A 16179-nucleotide genomic window follows, 5' to 3' on the forward strand; every position below is an offset into this window, starting at 1 on the left:
TATTAAATATCTAAATACAATAATAAACCCATTTTTGTACCATTAGTAACATCTATATAAAATAACCAGAGTTGAAATAGTCTTTTTTTTTTTTTTTTTTTTTTTTTTTTTTTGTCGGTTGTGGACCTGAACTCTGGGCCTGGGCACTGTTCCTCAGCTCTTCAGCTCAAGGTTAGCCTTCTACCACTTGTGCCACAGCGCCACTTCCGGCTTTTACTGCTTATGTAGTGCTGAAGAATCGAACCCAGGGCCTCATGCATGCAAGGCAAGCACTCTACCACTGAGCCACCTTCCCAGCCCTGAAACAGTCTTCATTGATAGTATACAAAACATTAACAATAGCAATTTCTTGCCAGGTACTGGTGGCATACATCTATAATCCTCGCTACTCAGAGATCTGAGGATCATGGTTGGAAGCCAGTTTAGGCAAGAAAGTCCATAAGACTCTTATCTCCAATAAACTACTTAGAAAAAGGCAGAAGTGGTACTGAGTCTCAAGTGGTAGCCTTGAGCAAAAGAAATTCAGGGACTGCGCTTGGCCCCTGAATTCAAGCCCTAGGACTGGTACCAAAAACAAAAAGCAATTTTTTAAACATTGGTAACAATGTGAAATCTGAAAACACTAATAAACCTTTTTATAATTGACAGGGGCTGGTACTGGAGCTTGAACTCAGGTCCTTATCTTGCTTGGCTTTTTCACTCAAAACTAGACCTTGGCCACTTGAACCACACCTCACTTCCTGCATTTTGCTACTTATTTGGAGATAAGAGTCTTGATTGGAGATAGAAGAGTTTTTCAGCCTCCTGAGTAGCCAGAATTAACAGGCCTGAGCCACTATCACCTGGCTAAAATATATATAATTTAGAAGTAGGATTAATTAAAATACCATCAATCTCAGAAGAAAAATCTTTATGTGTTTGGAAAATATCTAGATCATGACGGTATATGGAAGTTTTACAAAATTCGAATTTATTTTTAAAGATACAGGCCCAAGCTGGCTCCCAAATCCTTAGCTAAAACGATCCTCCTGCTTCAGATTGCCAAGTAACTGGAACTATAGGAATGCACCATTCTGCCAAGCTAAAATTTTAATTTTTACTTGAAGGCTTGAATTTTGTTACTATCAACAAATACTGTTGTTTTTGTTTTTCATTTTTTCCTAAAAGTACTGGCTCCTTTCATTTTTGAGAAAATGTATACTGGATAACCAAGTCTAAATAATCACAGTTTATTTTTATTTTTCAGGAGAAAAGAGTACTAAAAGGTGGTTAATTCAGCTCACAGTCACAGGAGTGTTTTCCTCAAGGAAACTGTTGTAATTCAGTATTCAGCAGGAATATTGTGTGCACTTTTCACTAAGTCACAGAACACTAAATTGGAATATGTTTAATACTTAATAAAATCAACACTTTTAATATTTCATTAAGATTATTCTTGAAATGGGGATATAACTCATGGATAAAGCACCTGCTTAGACATTAAAAAAAAAGAACATAAAACTCAGAGAGTTTCTTCCTCTTCCTCTTCTTCTTCTTTTTGGTGGTAGTGTGGTTTGAACTCAAGGCCTCATGTTTGCTAGGCAGAAGCTCCATTACTTGAGCCATGACCCCAGCCCCTTTTGCTTTAGTTACTTTTTTGATAGGGCATTAGGTTTTTGCCCTGGCCAACTTGAACTACAATCCTCCTGTTTATACTTTCCTTTTTTGCTGAGATGACAGATACACATCCCCATGTCCAGCTACTAATTCAGTATGATCTTGCTAACTTTTTGCCTGAGCTTGTCTTGAACAGTGATCCTCCTAATCTTTACCTCCCAAATAGCTGGGATTATGAGGATGAGTCACTGCACTCAGCCTTCAAAGAAGTTTTAAGTGAATCATCTAAGGTCACAAAGTTGAGACAAAGCAGAGGCAAGATTTCAAAACAGCTTAGACTAATTATAAGCCCCAGCCCTTGATCACTGTTATGATACAGCCTAATGTTACCAATTATTTTCATAAAAATAAGTAGTGGAGACAGTGAATTTAATAGACTTGAAAAATATTTTCAGGGATTTCCTAAGCCCTCTACCCATGTACATAGAACCCAAGTTTAAAAACCTCATGCTCTTGAGGACAGTGAGGTAAATTTAAAACCTAGGGAAAAGAAAAAAAGCAAGGCAGCTAGGCACTGATGGCTCCTGCCTATATATAATCCTAGCTACTCAGGCAGCTGAGATCTGAGACTGCAGTCAAAGCCCTCCCAGGCAAGAAAGTCTATGAGGCTCTTATCTACAGTTAACTATCAAAAAGCCAGAAGTAGAGTTGTGGCTCAAATGACAGAATACTAGCTTTCAGTGAAAAGGCTAAGGGGACAGTACTCAGGCCCTTAATTCAAGCCTCAGCACCAGTGCGTGCACGCGTGTGCACACAGACACACAGACACACACACACACACACAGACACACAGACACACACACACACACACACACGGCCAGGCACCTACTATGTGCCAGCCCCTGTGCTAAATGTTTCAGATATATTACTTCATTTAGTTCCCATCCTACAATATGATGCCCATTACTCTAATGAGAAAACTGAGGTGCAAAGAGCTTAAGGGACTTCCCCAGTGTCAAACAAAAGGAAATGAACTCATGCTCTTTCCATTGTACCATGATTCCCCTTAAGTAAACAAGTCAAGGGTTTAAATTTACTGCCAAAATAGAACAAATCCTGGAGACATAGTCACCTGTATGATTTGTGTAGTTCCATGACCTTCTCTTCAAGTTCCTTGGTCTGATTGGGAGCCAGTTTAAAATCACTAACATAATCCACACCATGAAGTTCTGCATCATAGTCTCCCAGCTCAGACTGGATGGTGTAAGAACCTAGTAATGCTAAGGTTGCAAAGGAACAGGGCAGACGTCCTTCAACGATATCCTGACGAAGCTGAAGACATAGGTAATACCTACAGCCAAAAATGAAAATATATTTACATGCCAGCAACAAGAAAAAGATAGAGACAGAAAGAAAAGGTGGATGAGAGAGAGGAAGAGGAAGAAAAGAGATTCAATGAATAACATATAGAGTTGTTCAGTCTAGGTAAATGGTCACATAGCTGTTCATTGTAGTATTTCTTCCTTTCTGTGTGCTTAAAATATTAGAAAAATACCATAATTTTGGAAAGCAGTTTAGAAGGAAAAGAGGAAAAGTTGGAAAAATCTGAAAAAGATAAAGAAACTAATACTTCGTTGGGTGCATAGTATTGAGGACCATACATACATAATTGTCCAATCATCATAAAAAAGAAATCTTGCAAGATGGGTGCCAGATTATACATGAGGAGGCAGCCCCAGGAATTTAACTTGCTCTGCTGGTAAGCAAAGCTGTTTGGTGCAAAAGTAGCTCCCTCCTCCTTTATTATGCTGCTTTGCAAAGTGTATAACTATGCCAGTCCTTTCAAAACAAAGATGACATTAGTGATACATATTTCCTCCTATAGGAGGGATGGGATAAGTGACATGTAGCCTTCCACACACATTCTCAAGTATTTTGTAGAACTAGATCCCCCTGTATGCTAACCTGTTGGGATTTCAGATGCATTTAAAATATTCAAGGTGGGCTGGGAAGGTGGCTCAGTGGTAGAGCGTTTGCCTTGCATGCATGAGGCCCTGGGTTTGATTCCTCAGCACCACATAAGCAAAAGGAAAAAAGCCGGAAGTGGCATTGTGGCTCAAGTGGTAGAGCGCTAGCCTTGAGCTGAAGAGCTGAGGGACAGCACCCAGGCCTAGAGTTCAGGCCCCACAACCGGACCCCCCCAAAAGAAAAATTCAAGGCAATCATGCTATTCAGTAGACACTATGTGGAAAATAAACTATGTAACCTGTGCACAGGGATAGGAGGGGAATAGATGGGGTGGCATTGTCCAAAAAAGAATGTACTCATTATTTGATTTATGAAATGGTAATCCTTCTGTATAATACCTTAATAATAATAATATAATTATATTAAAAATATTCAATCCAATAAAACAACTGAGTGCTCTATCATGTACAGATATGTGTATCAGTTGATGTTCACACCTCTGGCCCTGATTTCCTTACCGTAGGTCCTAAGTGATTGAATTAACCATCTGGGACTATTATGCCAGACAGAAAAGTGATTAAATTAACAATTCCTTTACTTTAATTAGAACCACATCCTTTTTTTTTTTTACCATAATAGGTTACTGAACATCATTCTTAACAATAGTTTTTGCTATCTATAATTAGTCACCAAATATATATACGTATATAATATATATATAATATACATATATAAGCTGGGTGCCAATGGCTCACGCCTCTAATCCTAGCTACTCAGGAGGCTGAGATCTGAGGATCATAGTTCAAAGCCAGCCCAGGCAGGAAAGTCCCTGAGATTTTTATCTCCAATAAACCACTAGAAAACTAGATGTGGCACTGTGGCTCAAGTGGTAGAGCGCTCACCTTGAGCTGAAGAGCACAGGGACAGCGTCCAGGCCCAGAGTTCAAGCCTCATGGCCGACAAAAAAAAAAAAAAAAAAGAATATATATATATATATATATATATATATATATAATTATATGTGTATGTGTGTATAAAGTCAGATCAATACCAGAAGAAGTTCAGCCACTTTAAGATGTAATTAGGAAAGCTTTTTAGAGCTAAGCTTTTATACAGAGTGAACCTGGATAGAAAAAGAAAAGTGGCTAAGAGACAAATATTACTTGTGAAAATGAAATATTGATTTTTCTCAAAGAGAGATGTTACTTATCTTTAAGAATGCACTATAGATAACTGGAAAACAAAATAATCTTTACAAAAGCTATAAACTTTCTTAAGAGTCAGGTTTTAAGAGTTTATTCCATTATTTGAAAAATATATAAACTAAGGCCTAGAGAATATAATTACCTGAAATCAAATGGTTGGTAGCAAAATCAGAATTGCAAAGTGACTTCTCAGCAACTAACAATTCAATTTAGCAAATAGTTGCCTAGCACCTATGAGGCACAAGAATCCATGAGTGGTATAGATGTAAGTATGTACAGTAGTACTCCTAATATATTGCTTTTTCCATGTTTTTTGTTAGCATTTTTATAAAATTCAAGAGAAGTTATTTCTTAAGAGAAATCAGTTTGTTGTTTTAAGGAATACAAGGTTTGTTTTATAAGTAAGTGGGCTTGAAAGAAGTTAAGTTCATTAAAACATGTACCTAATCATGCAGCTTAAATGGGAGATAAAAAGAAATAATAGGCCTGAGATTTTAGTATTTTTTTTGTTTTTTTTTTTTAATTTTTTTATTGTAAAGATACTATACAGAGGGTTACAGTTACATGAGTGAGGTAATGAGTACACTTCCTCTTGAACATTGTTACCCCCTCCATTGTTTTCCCCCTACCATCCCCTCCCTCCCTCCCTTCCCCAAGGTTCTTTTTTTTTTTTTTTTGATTGTGATTAAGTGATTACTTAATTTCCGGAAATTCACAGTATTGTGGAATAATGATGCTCATTTAAAGTCACAAGTTCATTCTAACTTTCCTGGAGCAAATTGTCTATCACAGTCTGTAATATATAATGGTGCTCATATGTTATATGTGATCAGCAGCATGGGGATATTTAGTAGTGGTTCAACCAGATGAGTGGGAGTTAAGTCCTGTTAGTTTTGTCATATCACCTAACATTTTGGATTCATCATCCACTTATCAGGGAGACCATGTACTGTTTGTCTCTTCGTTCTTGGCTTACCTCGCTCAACATGATTCCTTCTAGCTCCATCCATTTCCCTGCAAATGCCATTATTTTGTCATTTCTAATGGCTGCATAATATTCCATTGTGTATAGATACCACAATTTTTGGATCCATTCATCTGTGGTGGGGCATCTAGGTTGTTTCCATATCCTAGCTATTGCGAACAGTGCTGCAATAAACATGGAGGTGCACGTGTCCTTGTATATTGGTTCCTGTTGTTCAGGGTAGATGCCTAGAAGTGGTATGACTGGGTCGTAAGGGAGGTCAATCTTTAGCTTTCTAAGGACCCTCCAGACTGCTTTCCAAAGTGGTTGTATGAGTGTACATTCCCACCAGCAGTGTAATAGCGTTCCTCGTTCTCCACATCCCCTCCAGCATTTGTCGTTGGCTGATTTGTGGATGTGGGACATTCTGACTGGGGTAAGGTGGTATCTCAGGGTTGTCTTTATTTGCATTTCCTTCACCACCAGGGATGATGAACATTTCCTCATGTGTTTCTTTGCCATTTTTATTTCTTCATTTGAGAAGTCCCTTTTTAGTTCCCTTGCCCATTTAGTAATTGGTTTGTTGGGTTTGGGAGGGATTAGTTTCTTGAGTTCCCTGTATATACAGGATGGTAACCCCTTGTCTGATATATTGCTGGTAAATATTTTTTCCCAATTAGTTGGTTGTCTTTCTAGCTTGGTTGCGATAGCTTTATCTGTGCAGAAGCTTTTTATTTTAAGGTAGTCCCATTTGTCGAGTCTCTCTCCAATTTGTTGTGACCCTGGGACTCTGTTCAGGAAGTTCCTTCCTGTGCCTATTAGTTCAAGTGTCTCTCCTACTCTGTCCTGCAGTAGTTTCAGAGATTCAGGTTTAATGTTAAGGTCTTTAATCCATTTTGAGTTGATGTTGGTGCATGGTGATAGGCTGGGGTCCACTTTTAGTTTTCTGCATGTGGCTGCCCAGTTTTCCCAGCACCAGCGGTTGAAGAGGCTGTGTTTCTTCCATTGTATGTCTTTGGCTCCTTTGTCGAATATCAGCTGGCTGTAGGCCTGTGGATTTATTTCTGGATCTTCTATTCTGTTCCATTGGTCTTCGGGTCTGTTTTTGTGCCAGTACCATGCTGTCTTTGTTATTATAGCTCTGTAGTAGAGTTTGAAGTTCGGCATGGATAGTCCTCCCATATTGTCTTTATCCCCTAGAATTGTTTTGGCTATTCTAGGTCTTTTGTTGTTCCATATGAATTTTTGGACTGTTTTCTGTATTTCAGTGATGTACGTCATTGGGATTTTAATAGGAATTGCGTTGAATTTGTATATTAGTTTTGGAAGTATTACCATCTTTACTATATTAAGTCGGCCTATCCAGGAGCATGGGAGGTCTTTCCATTTCCTAGTGTCTTCTGCAATTTCTTTAACTTTTTATAGTTCTCATTAAATAGTTCTTTTACATCTTTGGTTAGGTTAATTCCTAAATATTTTATTTTTCGGGAGGTTATTGTGAATGGGGTTGCTCCCTTTATTTCCCTCTCTTCCTGTACATTATCAGTGTATAGGAAGGCAACTGATTTTTGTGGGTTTATTTTGTATCCTGCTATTTTGCCGAAGTGATTTATGATTTCTAAGAGTTTGGGGATGGAGTTTTTGGGATCGTGGAGGTATAGTATCATGTCGTCTGCAAAAAGGGATAGTTTAACTTCTTCTTTCCCTATGCGGATCCCTTTAATGTCTTTTTCTTGCCTTATTGCCCTGGCTATTGGGTTCTAGGACTATATTGAAGAGGAGTGGAGACAGTGGGCATCCTTGCCTTGTTCCTGATTTTAGGAGAATTGGTTGTAGCTTTTCCCCATTAAGTATAATATTGGCTATTGGTCTGTCATAAATGGCTTTTATTGTTTTTAGAAATGTTCCTTCTATTCCTATTTTCTCCAGAGCTTTTAGCATGAATGAATGTTGAATTTTGTCAAAGGCCTTTTCTGCATCTGTAGCGATAATCATGTGATTCTTGACCTTGGCTCTGTTGATATGTTGGATTACATTTATTGACTTACATATGTTAAACCATCCCTGTGTCTCTGGGATGAAGCCTACCTGGTGGTAGTGTATGATTCTTTTTATGTGTTTCTGGATTCTGTTAGCTAGAATCTTGTTAAGGATCTTTGCATCTGTGTTCATCAAGGAGATTGGCCTGTAATTCTCCTTTTTGGTTGGGTCTTTGCCTGGTTTGGGGATGAGTGTGATATTGGCTTCGTAGAATGAGTTTGGGATAGCTCCTTCCTTCTCTGTTTCTCTGAAGAGCTTGAGGAGTATGGGTATTAGTTCTTGTTTAAAGGTCTTATAGAATTCTGCTGTGAATCCATCTGGTCCTGGGCTTTTTTTAGTTGGAAGACTTTTGATAGCTTCCTGTATCTCATTATAGGATATTGGCTTATTTAATTGGTTAACTTCTTCTTTGCTCAGTTTGGGCAACTTGTATTTCTCTAAAAATGCATCCATTTCTGCCCGATTTTCTTCCTTTAGAGAGTATAGCTTTTGAAAGTAGTCTGTTAGAATTGTTTGGATATCTTGGGTACGTGTGGTGATGTTTCCCGTGGCATCCCTAATCCTATTAATATGGGTTTCCTCTCTTCTTTTTTTAATTAATCTAGCCAATGGGCCATCAATTTTGTTTATTTTTTCAAAGAACCAGCTTTTTGTTTGGTTTATTTTGGTTATGGTTTTCTGATTTTCTAATTGGTTAATCTCTGCTTTTAATTTGGTTATCTGGCTTCGTCTAGTAGCTTTAGGTCCCATTTTTTCTTGTTTTTCTAGCTGTTTTAATTGCAACATGAGATTATTTACTTGGTCTGTCTCCATTCTCTTGATGTGGGCACTGAGGGCAATAAATTTGCCCCTCAGGACTGCTTTTGCTGTGTCCCACAAGTTTCTTTGTGAGGTGTTTTCATTTTCATTGAGTTGTAGGAAATGCTTTATTTCTTCTCTGATCTCTTCTGTTATCCAGGCATTGTTAAGGAGTGTGCTGTTCAATTTCCATGTATTAGAGAAATTTCTGCGGTATGCTTTGTTATTGAGAGCTAGCTTGATTCCACTGTGGTCAGATAGGATACAGGGGATTATGTCGATCCCTTTGTATTTGCTTAAGTTCCTTGCATGAACTATGATATGGTCTATTTTGGAGAAAGTTCCGTGAGCTGCTGAGAAGAATGTGTACTGTGTTGTTTTAGGGTGAAATACTTGGTAGATGTCAGTTAATTCCGCTTGAAGTATGGCCTCTCTTAATTCGGTAGCTTCTTTGCCAATCCTCTGGTTGGTAGACCTGTCCTTTGGTGAGGATTTTAGTATTTTTGATTACTGTAAGAGGAGGAATATAGCCAACGGAGGTAGAGAGGAGCAAACAAACTTTTGGCATTTTGACATTTGTGTCCTGGCCTCTTGAGGGTGCTGTGGTTTAAAAGAGCTCTGTTCACCATTTGGCAGAATACCATGATAAGCAAGACTAGTTCCCTTGCCAGTTTCTTCCAGGAAGGTCAAATATTTTAAGCTTTTAGGCTCACTTATCTATAAACCTGCCTTGAGATGAACACAAACTTTCTATTTTAGGCTAATCACTTAATAGCTCATGACTTTTATTTAATTCTGTAGAGGAAAGGTCCCAGAGTATGTGACAATGAAAATTACTATTACATATTTAACTGTAATATATGTAATATTGATTGTTTACCTTGTTATGTCTTCTGTTAACTGTGCTGGGTCAGGTGGGTAAAACTTTACATTAAATGTGAAATTCCAAGGGACACCTGTAAAAATAAAGTAAGGAATTCTATGTTTATGCTTAAGTTTCTGATTGTTAGGATAACCTTGAAATACTCAATCTTTTTTTTCTGGAATTTTTGTTTGTTTGGTGCCAGTCCTAGGGCTTGAACTCAGGGCCAAGATGCTGTTCCTGAGATTTTTTTGCTCAAAACTAGCACTCTACCACTTGACCCACAGTTCCACTTCCAGCTTTTATGGCAGTTAATTGGAGATAAAAATCTCATGGACTTTTCTGCCCAGTCTGGCTTTGAACTATGATCCTCATATCTCAGCCTCCTGAATAACAAGGATTATAGGCATGAGCCACCAATGCCTGGATTTTCTGTAATTTTTGTACAAAACATTTTCACACTTTATGATTAAAAACAATTTTAAAGAAGGTTATCTGACTTTATGTGGGGAACATGGAGGCCCTCTCTCTCTAATCTGACTTAATTTACAAGGGATTAGAAGTACATGGGCAAAACAACACAGAAGCATCCATCCTCTAGATCAACTTGTTTGTAGCAAATCATTTTAAGATATGACCAATATATTACTCCGGGTCCTCAGAAGTCATTCAGATTACCAATGGATGTTCTTTTTCAGTTTTTCTATTATTTATTTGTGGTATCTGTCAATATTACTACAAATAAACAAAAGCATTCTTCTCATTAGTATGAGTGAGATTAGAAGAGTATTTTAGAAGTAAGAAGGAAGGGCTGGGAAGGTGGCTCAGTGGTATAGTGCTTGCTTTGCATTCATAAGGCCCTGGATTGGATTCCCCAGCACCACATACACAGAAAAAGCCAGAAGTGGCACTGTGGCTCAAGTGGTAGAGAGCTAGCCTTGAGCTGAAGAGCTGAGGGACAGCGCCCAGGCTCAGAGTTCAAGCCCCATGACTGACCAAAAAAAAAAAAAAAAAAAGAAGTAAGAAGGAAGAAGTAGAGGAGCCAGGAATGTCGGAGCATGACAATTATCCAGGAAGGATGAGGCAGGAGGATCATGTAATTGAGACCAGCTTGAGTGAAATAGCAAATCCCTGTCAGTGGAAGGGGGTAGAAGAAGATAGAAGAAGCAATATAGAAACTATGGCTTCAGGTTACTTTAGGTGAAAAAAACTAGAAGAATTCAATCCCAAGATCGGAGATTATGAGTGAGTCAAAGGAAAATGGAGGATGCATTTTATCAACTGAGGGCTCTTTATTTTCACTCTAGATAGATAGATAGACAGATAAAAAGTACCAGTCTAAAGGAGTTTTGATTTTCTATTTTAAAAAGTTAAAACAATAATAATAATTATAAAGGAAAACATTTCACCATGACAGAAGTGTTTCATTTTGAGAAACAAATGAAAGCAAAATTTGTATTCAGTGATAGAATTAAAATATATTCATCATGATGAATAATTAATTACTAGTACATTTCTTGGAAGTTTCTTGGAAAATAAACTAAATGAAAAAAATGTCTCTAACACCTCCTCAGTCAATCATGGGGCTCGAACTCAGGGTCTGAGCATTTGTCCCTCAGTTCTTTAGCTCAAGGCTAGCATTCACCACTTTGAGCCACAGCACCACTTCCAGTTTTCTTGTGGATAATTGGAGATAAGCGTTTCATGGACTTTCCTGCCCAGGCTGGCTTTGAATAGCAATCCTCTGATCTCAGCCTCCTAAGTAGCTAGTATTACAGGCATGAGCCACCAGCACCTGGCTGTAACTGCAAAATACTAATCTATATTTTTCATTCCAGAACACCAATCTGTGCAGGATATGCAGCAGTAAGATATGCTTTGGAGCTAGGAATGAAGACATAATGTCAGCAAACTCCACCTAGTAGGCTACTGCAGTATCTGAGAAGAGACTCATATCATATTCCTTTTCTCATTTTTGCTTTTCTCCACCTCTGTTACTCTCCTGTTCCTATCTTTCCCAGTTTTGCCTAGTTGTAAAAGAGAAAAAAAAAAAAACAAAGAAAGAAAAGCCATGATCTGACCTATATATCAATAATGTCTACCTTTACTGCATTTTTCTATTATGGAATCTCTTTCCAGGGGGAAAGCTTTATCTTAGTTTCAAAGCAATCTACAATAGTCAGATTCTAAAGTGACTGACTCACAGCCAGAAGTGACTGGAAATCCTCTGACCTACTAAAAGAAAAAAAGGGCTATATCCACTTACCTCGAACCTGCTTTTTTATTTCTTTGGCAGAATCCAGCCATGTCTAGAAAAAGAAGAAAAGGTATTCACACAGAGTTCCAAAACACATAGAGTACTGGAGGCAGGATCACTGACTACTTTGGAAAATGACCTTCAGATCAACCTACATTCCCCTTCATAGTCTTTGCATTAATTGTACGAAGCAGAGAAAACAGGAGCCAGAAGTTGGACGTGAATCCAAGCTCTATTATGTCTTAGCTAAGTAACTTTAGGAGTTCAGTACCTCAGTTCTCCTCTATAAAATGAGATCTAACTAGTAGTATTCACTTCATAACTTTAATATATGTAAATCTGTCAGAAAGCAGTAAATGTGAAATGAAGTTTGCTAGTTAGATTATTTGGTAAAAAACTAATAAAGATCTACAACCAGAATTGATATCATACAAATAATTTTTTTCCCCTTTCAATCCTGACCTTTGGTTTTGTTCAAGATTTTTGTTAGCACAGCACTTGAAACATACTAGTGCCCAGTTAATGTTTACTGAATGACTGTTTTGTCCTCTGACTACTAGTGCCCAGTGTAACCTCACCCTTCAGTGTTCCCCTTTTTAAGGCTACATGCCACTAGGATAAAGGCTTCTCAACCTAAGGTATCCCACACAAAATAAATGGCACTTGAAAAGCTATTAACGTCTTTCATAGTTGCCTTTGAGAAATAAAGACAAAAAGTACCGAACTGCTGTTGAGCACTGGTAGCTCACACTCATAATCCTAGCTATTCAGGAGGCTGAGATGGAAGAATAAACTGGTAATCTGACTTTGGAAATTGTCTCAAATTTGCTATTAAAGTTGAACATATTGGAAGTGACGCTGTGGCTCAAGCAGTAGAGCACTCGCCTTGAGCTGAAGAGCGCAGGGACAGAACCCAAACCCAGAGTTCAAGCCCCGCAACCAACCCCCCCCCAAAAAAATTGAACATATTATACCTTCTCTAAAACCCAACAGCTCCACTTCAATGTCTACCCTGACATAAATATATATGGCAATATGTTCCAAAAGACATATACAGGAATGTTTCAACAATATTCACAAAAGCCTAAAGTGCCAAATGTGTGCCAATAGCAGAATGCACAAATAAAGAACAATATCATCATACCATGAACGGTGATCCAACAGTGAGAATGAACTACTGCTATTTGTAACAGCATAGATAAATCTTGAAAATGTAAGACTGAACAAATGAAGCTAAGAGAGAATACATGGGGTGATCTCATTTACATAAAGTTTAAAAACAGGCAAAATTAACTGATGGTAAAGAACTTGCTGACATGAAGAAGTAAATTTTGACAGGGGAGAAACAGTATCTGCAAGGAGTCACAAAGGGAAATTCTGGAGGGGTTCTGGTAATATTGGTTTTTTTAATCTCCAGGATGTTTACACAGATGTGTTTATAATTTGTAAAAGCTTTTCAAGAGGTATAATTTACATACTTTCTTATAGTAAGTTATACTAATGAGCAGGGAGTGAATCAAGATAATATATGCAAACTGATTTCCCAAACAGAATGGTTGTGTAGTCAACAGCATAAGGCAAGACTTAATTTACAAAACAACAAATGTTAAGAGGACAAGTTCCTTTAGTAGAGAATCTTAAGTTACCCAATAAAATAGTCATTCTGGGCTGAGTGGTAGAGTACTTGCCTAGCCTGCATGAAACCCTGGGTTCAATTTCTTAGTACCACATAAACAGAAAAAGCCAGAAGTGGCACTGTGGCTCAAGTGGCAGAGTGCTAGCCTTGAGCAAAAGAAGCTCAGGGACAGTGTCCAGGCTCTGAGTTTAAGCCCCAAGACTGGCAAAAAAAAAAACAAAAAAAAAAAACAGTTATTCTGAATAATGCAGTTTCTATTTGAATACTTTCCATGATAGAGATTTCCTTTCAAGAATCCATTTTGTTAACCACAGCTTGTGAGTTAACACATTAATATTTCAAACATAATTTAAGTTTGTGCATTAATGGAAGAATCACCTTCTAGGCTGAAGGTATGGCTCAGTGGTAGAGCATCTGCCTCCTAAGCAAGAGGCCTTAAGTTCAAACCCTAGTACCATCAGAAAAACAAACAAACAAAAACAGGAACACATTCCTTTTTGAGTTTTAAAAGTTTCCAAGTAGCTAGGTGCTGTTGGCTCATGCCTATAATCCTAGCTGCTCAGGAGGCTGAAATCTGATAATCAAGATTCGAAGCCAGCCCCAGCAGGAAAGTTCATGAGACTCTTATCTCCTGCAAACTACTCAGAGAAAGCCAGAAGTGGTGTTGTTTCTCAAGTGATAAAGTTCTAGCCTTGATTAAAAGCAGCTCAGGGACAGCATCCAGACCCTAAATTCAAGCCTCAGGACCAACACACACACACACACAAGTTTCCAAGCAATACAGAGATGAAGATTAGCAGTATTTTTGTCTAAATTAGTATATGAGAATATGAAAATAGGTATGTGAGTATGTGAGTTTGCCTGTGGAAGCCTTAGTATGTTTGGCATTGGGGAACTGTGCAAACACTAACATTAATCAGAGGCACATTGGTTCTGCTTAGGGAAATGCTGGCTGAGCCTCCTCAGTAGAGCAGAGAGCATCTGTTTTTAGACCTTAGTAGCCTTCCCATTTCCTCAGTGCATGTGCAATTTGGGTTTAGAAAGGGGAACTGCCAGCTGGCTTGCTACAGATTTTAAATGTGTGTTCCTTTAATGTTTGAGTTTATTCAGCAGCTTATGGGTTTAGTAACTCCAAATTATTTTATTGAGAAACTACTTGAAATCTAAATTTGCACTGCTCATTTTTCTTACCAAACTCCTCTCAGTATGACAAGGGTAAAGTCAAAGAAACCCGATCATTTTTTCAAGGGAGACCTAATTTGTGATTGGTCTGTGGCACTGCAGTGAAGTATTTTGTATCAGGAATGTGTATACTATTACCTACTTCACTGTTCACAAGCTGAGTCATTCGTAAATAGTCTAGATTTCATTTCCATAGTTTTGCATTTTTATAGCCTGTTTCTAAAGATTAACACGTCTGCTAGATGATTGACTTGATCATGGCCTAATCTAGTGTACTTTACAGAAAGCTTGCTATAACTATAAATGTAAATCTTAAATTGGAAAAGAGATGTGATAATAGCAGGATAAAATTTAAAATTGTTATTCTTTTTATGCCCGTCCTGAGGCTTGAACTCAGGGCCTGGACACTGTCCTTAAGCTTTTGTGCTTAAGGCTAGCATTCTGTCACTTGAGCCACATGGCTTTTTGGTAGTTAATTGGAGATAAGAGTCTCATGACTTTCCTGCCCAAGCTGGATTTGAACCATGACCCTCAGATTTCAGCCTTCTGAGTAGCTAGCATTACAGGCATGAGCCACCAGCATCCAGCTTTAAAAGTGTAAAAACAAACTAAGTATACTATGTCTTGGAAAGGTAAATATAAAACAATTGTTTTTCTTTTTTGGTCAAATTCTTATATTGCATATAGTCTACTTACCTTAGTGGTTGCATTATCCCAAATGGCCAGACCAAAGTAGTCTTCCTCCAAAAGATTGAGGTGCTCACATACTCGTTTAAGCAAATCTTGACCTTTAGCATGTTTCTGAAAAGATAAATGTATTTCAGTTGAGGTATCCTCTCATTCTTACATTCCTCTCCCCCATCTCCTCCTACTCCCCCACCGCCCCCTCCCACACATACACAAAATTATTTTTAACTTTCAGTTTTGGTAACTAACAAACTTTCACATAGCTTACACAGTCTTAAGTAAAACAGTATGAATTATAAAATTCCTGTTCCTTAGTTTGTCAGCTTACATACAGCACAATTACAACGCCTTGGAAATGGTAACAATGCAAAGGAAAACCTTACCTTCCACTCGTGTGTGTGTGTGTGTGTGTGTGTGTGTCTGTGTCTGTCTGTGTGTGTGTGTGTGTGTGTGTGTGTCTGTGTGTGTCTGTGTGTGTCTGTGTGTGTCTTAAACTCAGAGCCTGGTCATTGTCCTTGAACTCTTTTTGCCCAAGGCTAGTGCTCTACCAATTTGAGCCACAGTACCACTCTGGTTTTCTGGTGGTTAACTAGAGATAAGAGTCTCATGGATTTTCCTGTCCTGGCTGGCTTTGAACTGTGATCCTCAGATCTCAGTCTCCTGAGTAGCTAGGACTACAGATGTGAGCCACCAATACCTAGCTTTTTTTTTTTTTTTTAACCTAGAAGCTGGCTATCTAGCCTCAAATTCATTATCCTTCTACCTCAGCTTCCCAAGTATTGGGAAGTATGTGCCTCACTACATGCATTAAAGTGCTACATTCTATTTTTTATTAGTATACATTAGTTATGCAAGGGAGAGATTTAATAGTGACATTTCCATGCAAATGTGCAATGTATTCCACTCAATTTCCATTCCTCCATCACTTTCCCTTAACCCCTTCTGTGCTTCCTAATTCAATTTCAACAGGTTTCATTGTTCTAT

At 38.1% G+C, this 16179-nt stretch overlaps 1 protein-coding gene across 17 annotated transcripts in view; it reads right to left on the reverse strand.

The window, feature by feature from the left end:
* Nucleotides 1–16179, reverse strand: part of Epb41 (erythrocyte membrane protein band 4.1) — a 175232-nt gene that overhangs the window by 76286 nt on the left and 82767 nt on the right. For all 17 annotated transcript variants that reach the window (XM_070037457.1, XM_070037450.1, XM_070037451.1 and 14 more), the window contains exons 4-7: nucleotides 15205–15309; nucleotides 11700–11742; nucleotides 9452–9527; nucleotides 2729–2947 (exon numbers count right to left, since the gene is read on the reverse strand). In XM_070037457.1, coding sequence (XP_069893558.1) covers nucleotides 2729–2947; nucleotides 9452–9527; nucleotides 11700–11742; nucleotides 15205–15309 — 443 coding nt within the window. The remainder of the gene's footprint in view (nucleotides 1–2728; nucleotides 2948–9451; nucleotides 9528–11699; nucleotides 11743–15204; nucleotides 15310–16179) is intronic.

This window comes from Dipodomys merriami, unplaced genomic scaffold, assembly GCF_024711535.1.
Source record: "Dipodomys merriami isolate MVZ:Mamm:240054 unplaced genomic scaffold, mDipMer1.0.p SCAF_28, whole genome shotgun sequence".
Classification (NCBI taxonomy): domain Eukaryota; kingdom Metazoa; phylum Chordata; class Mammalia; order Rodentia; family Heteromyidae; genus Dipodomys; species Dipodomys merriami.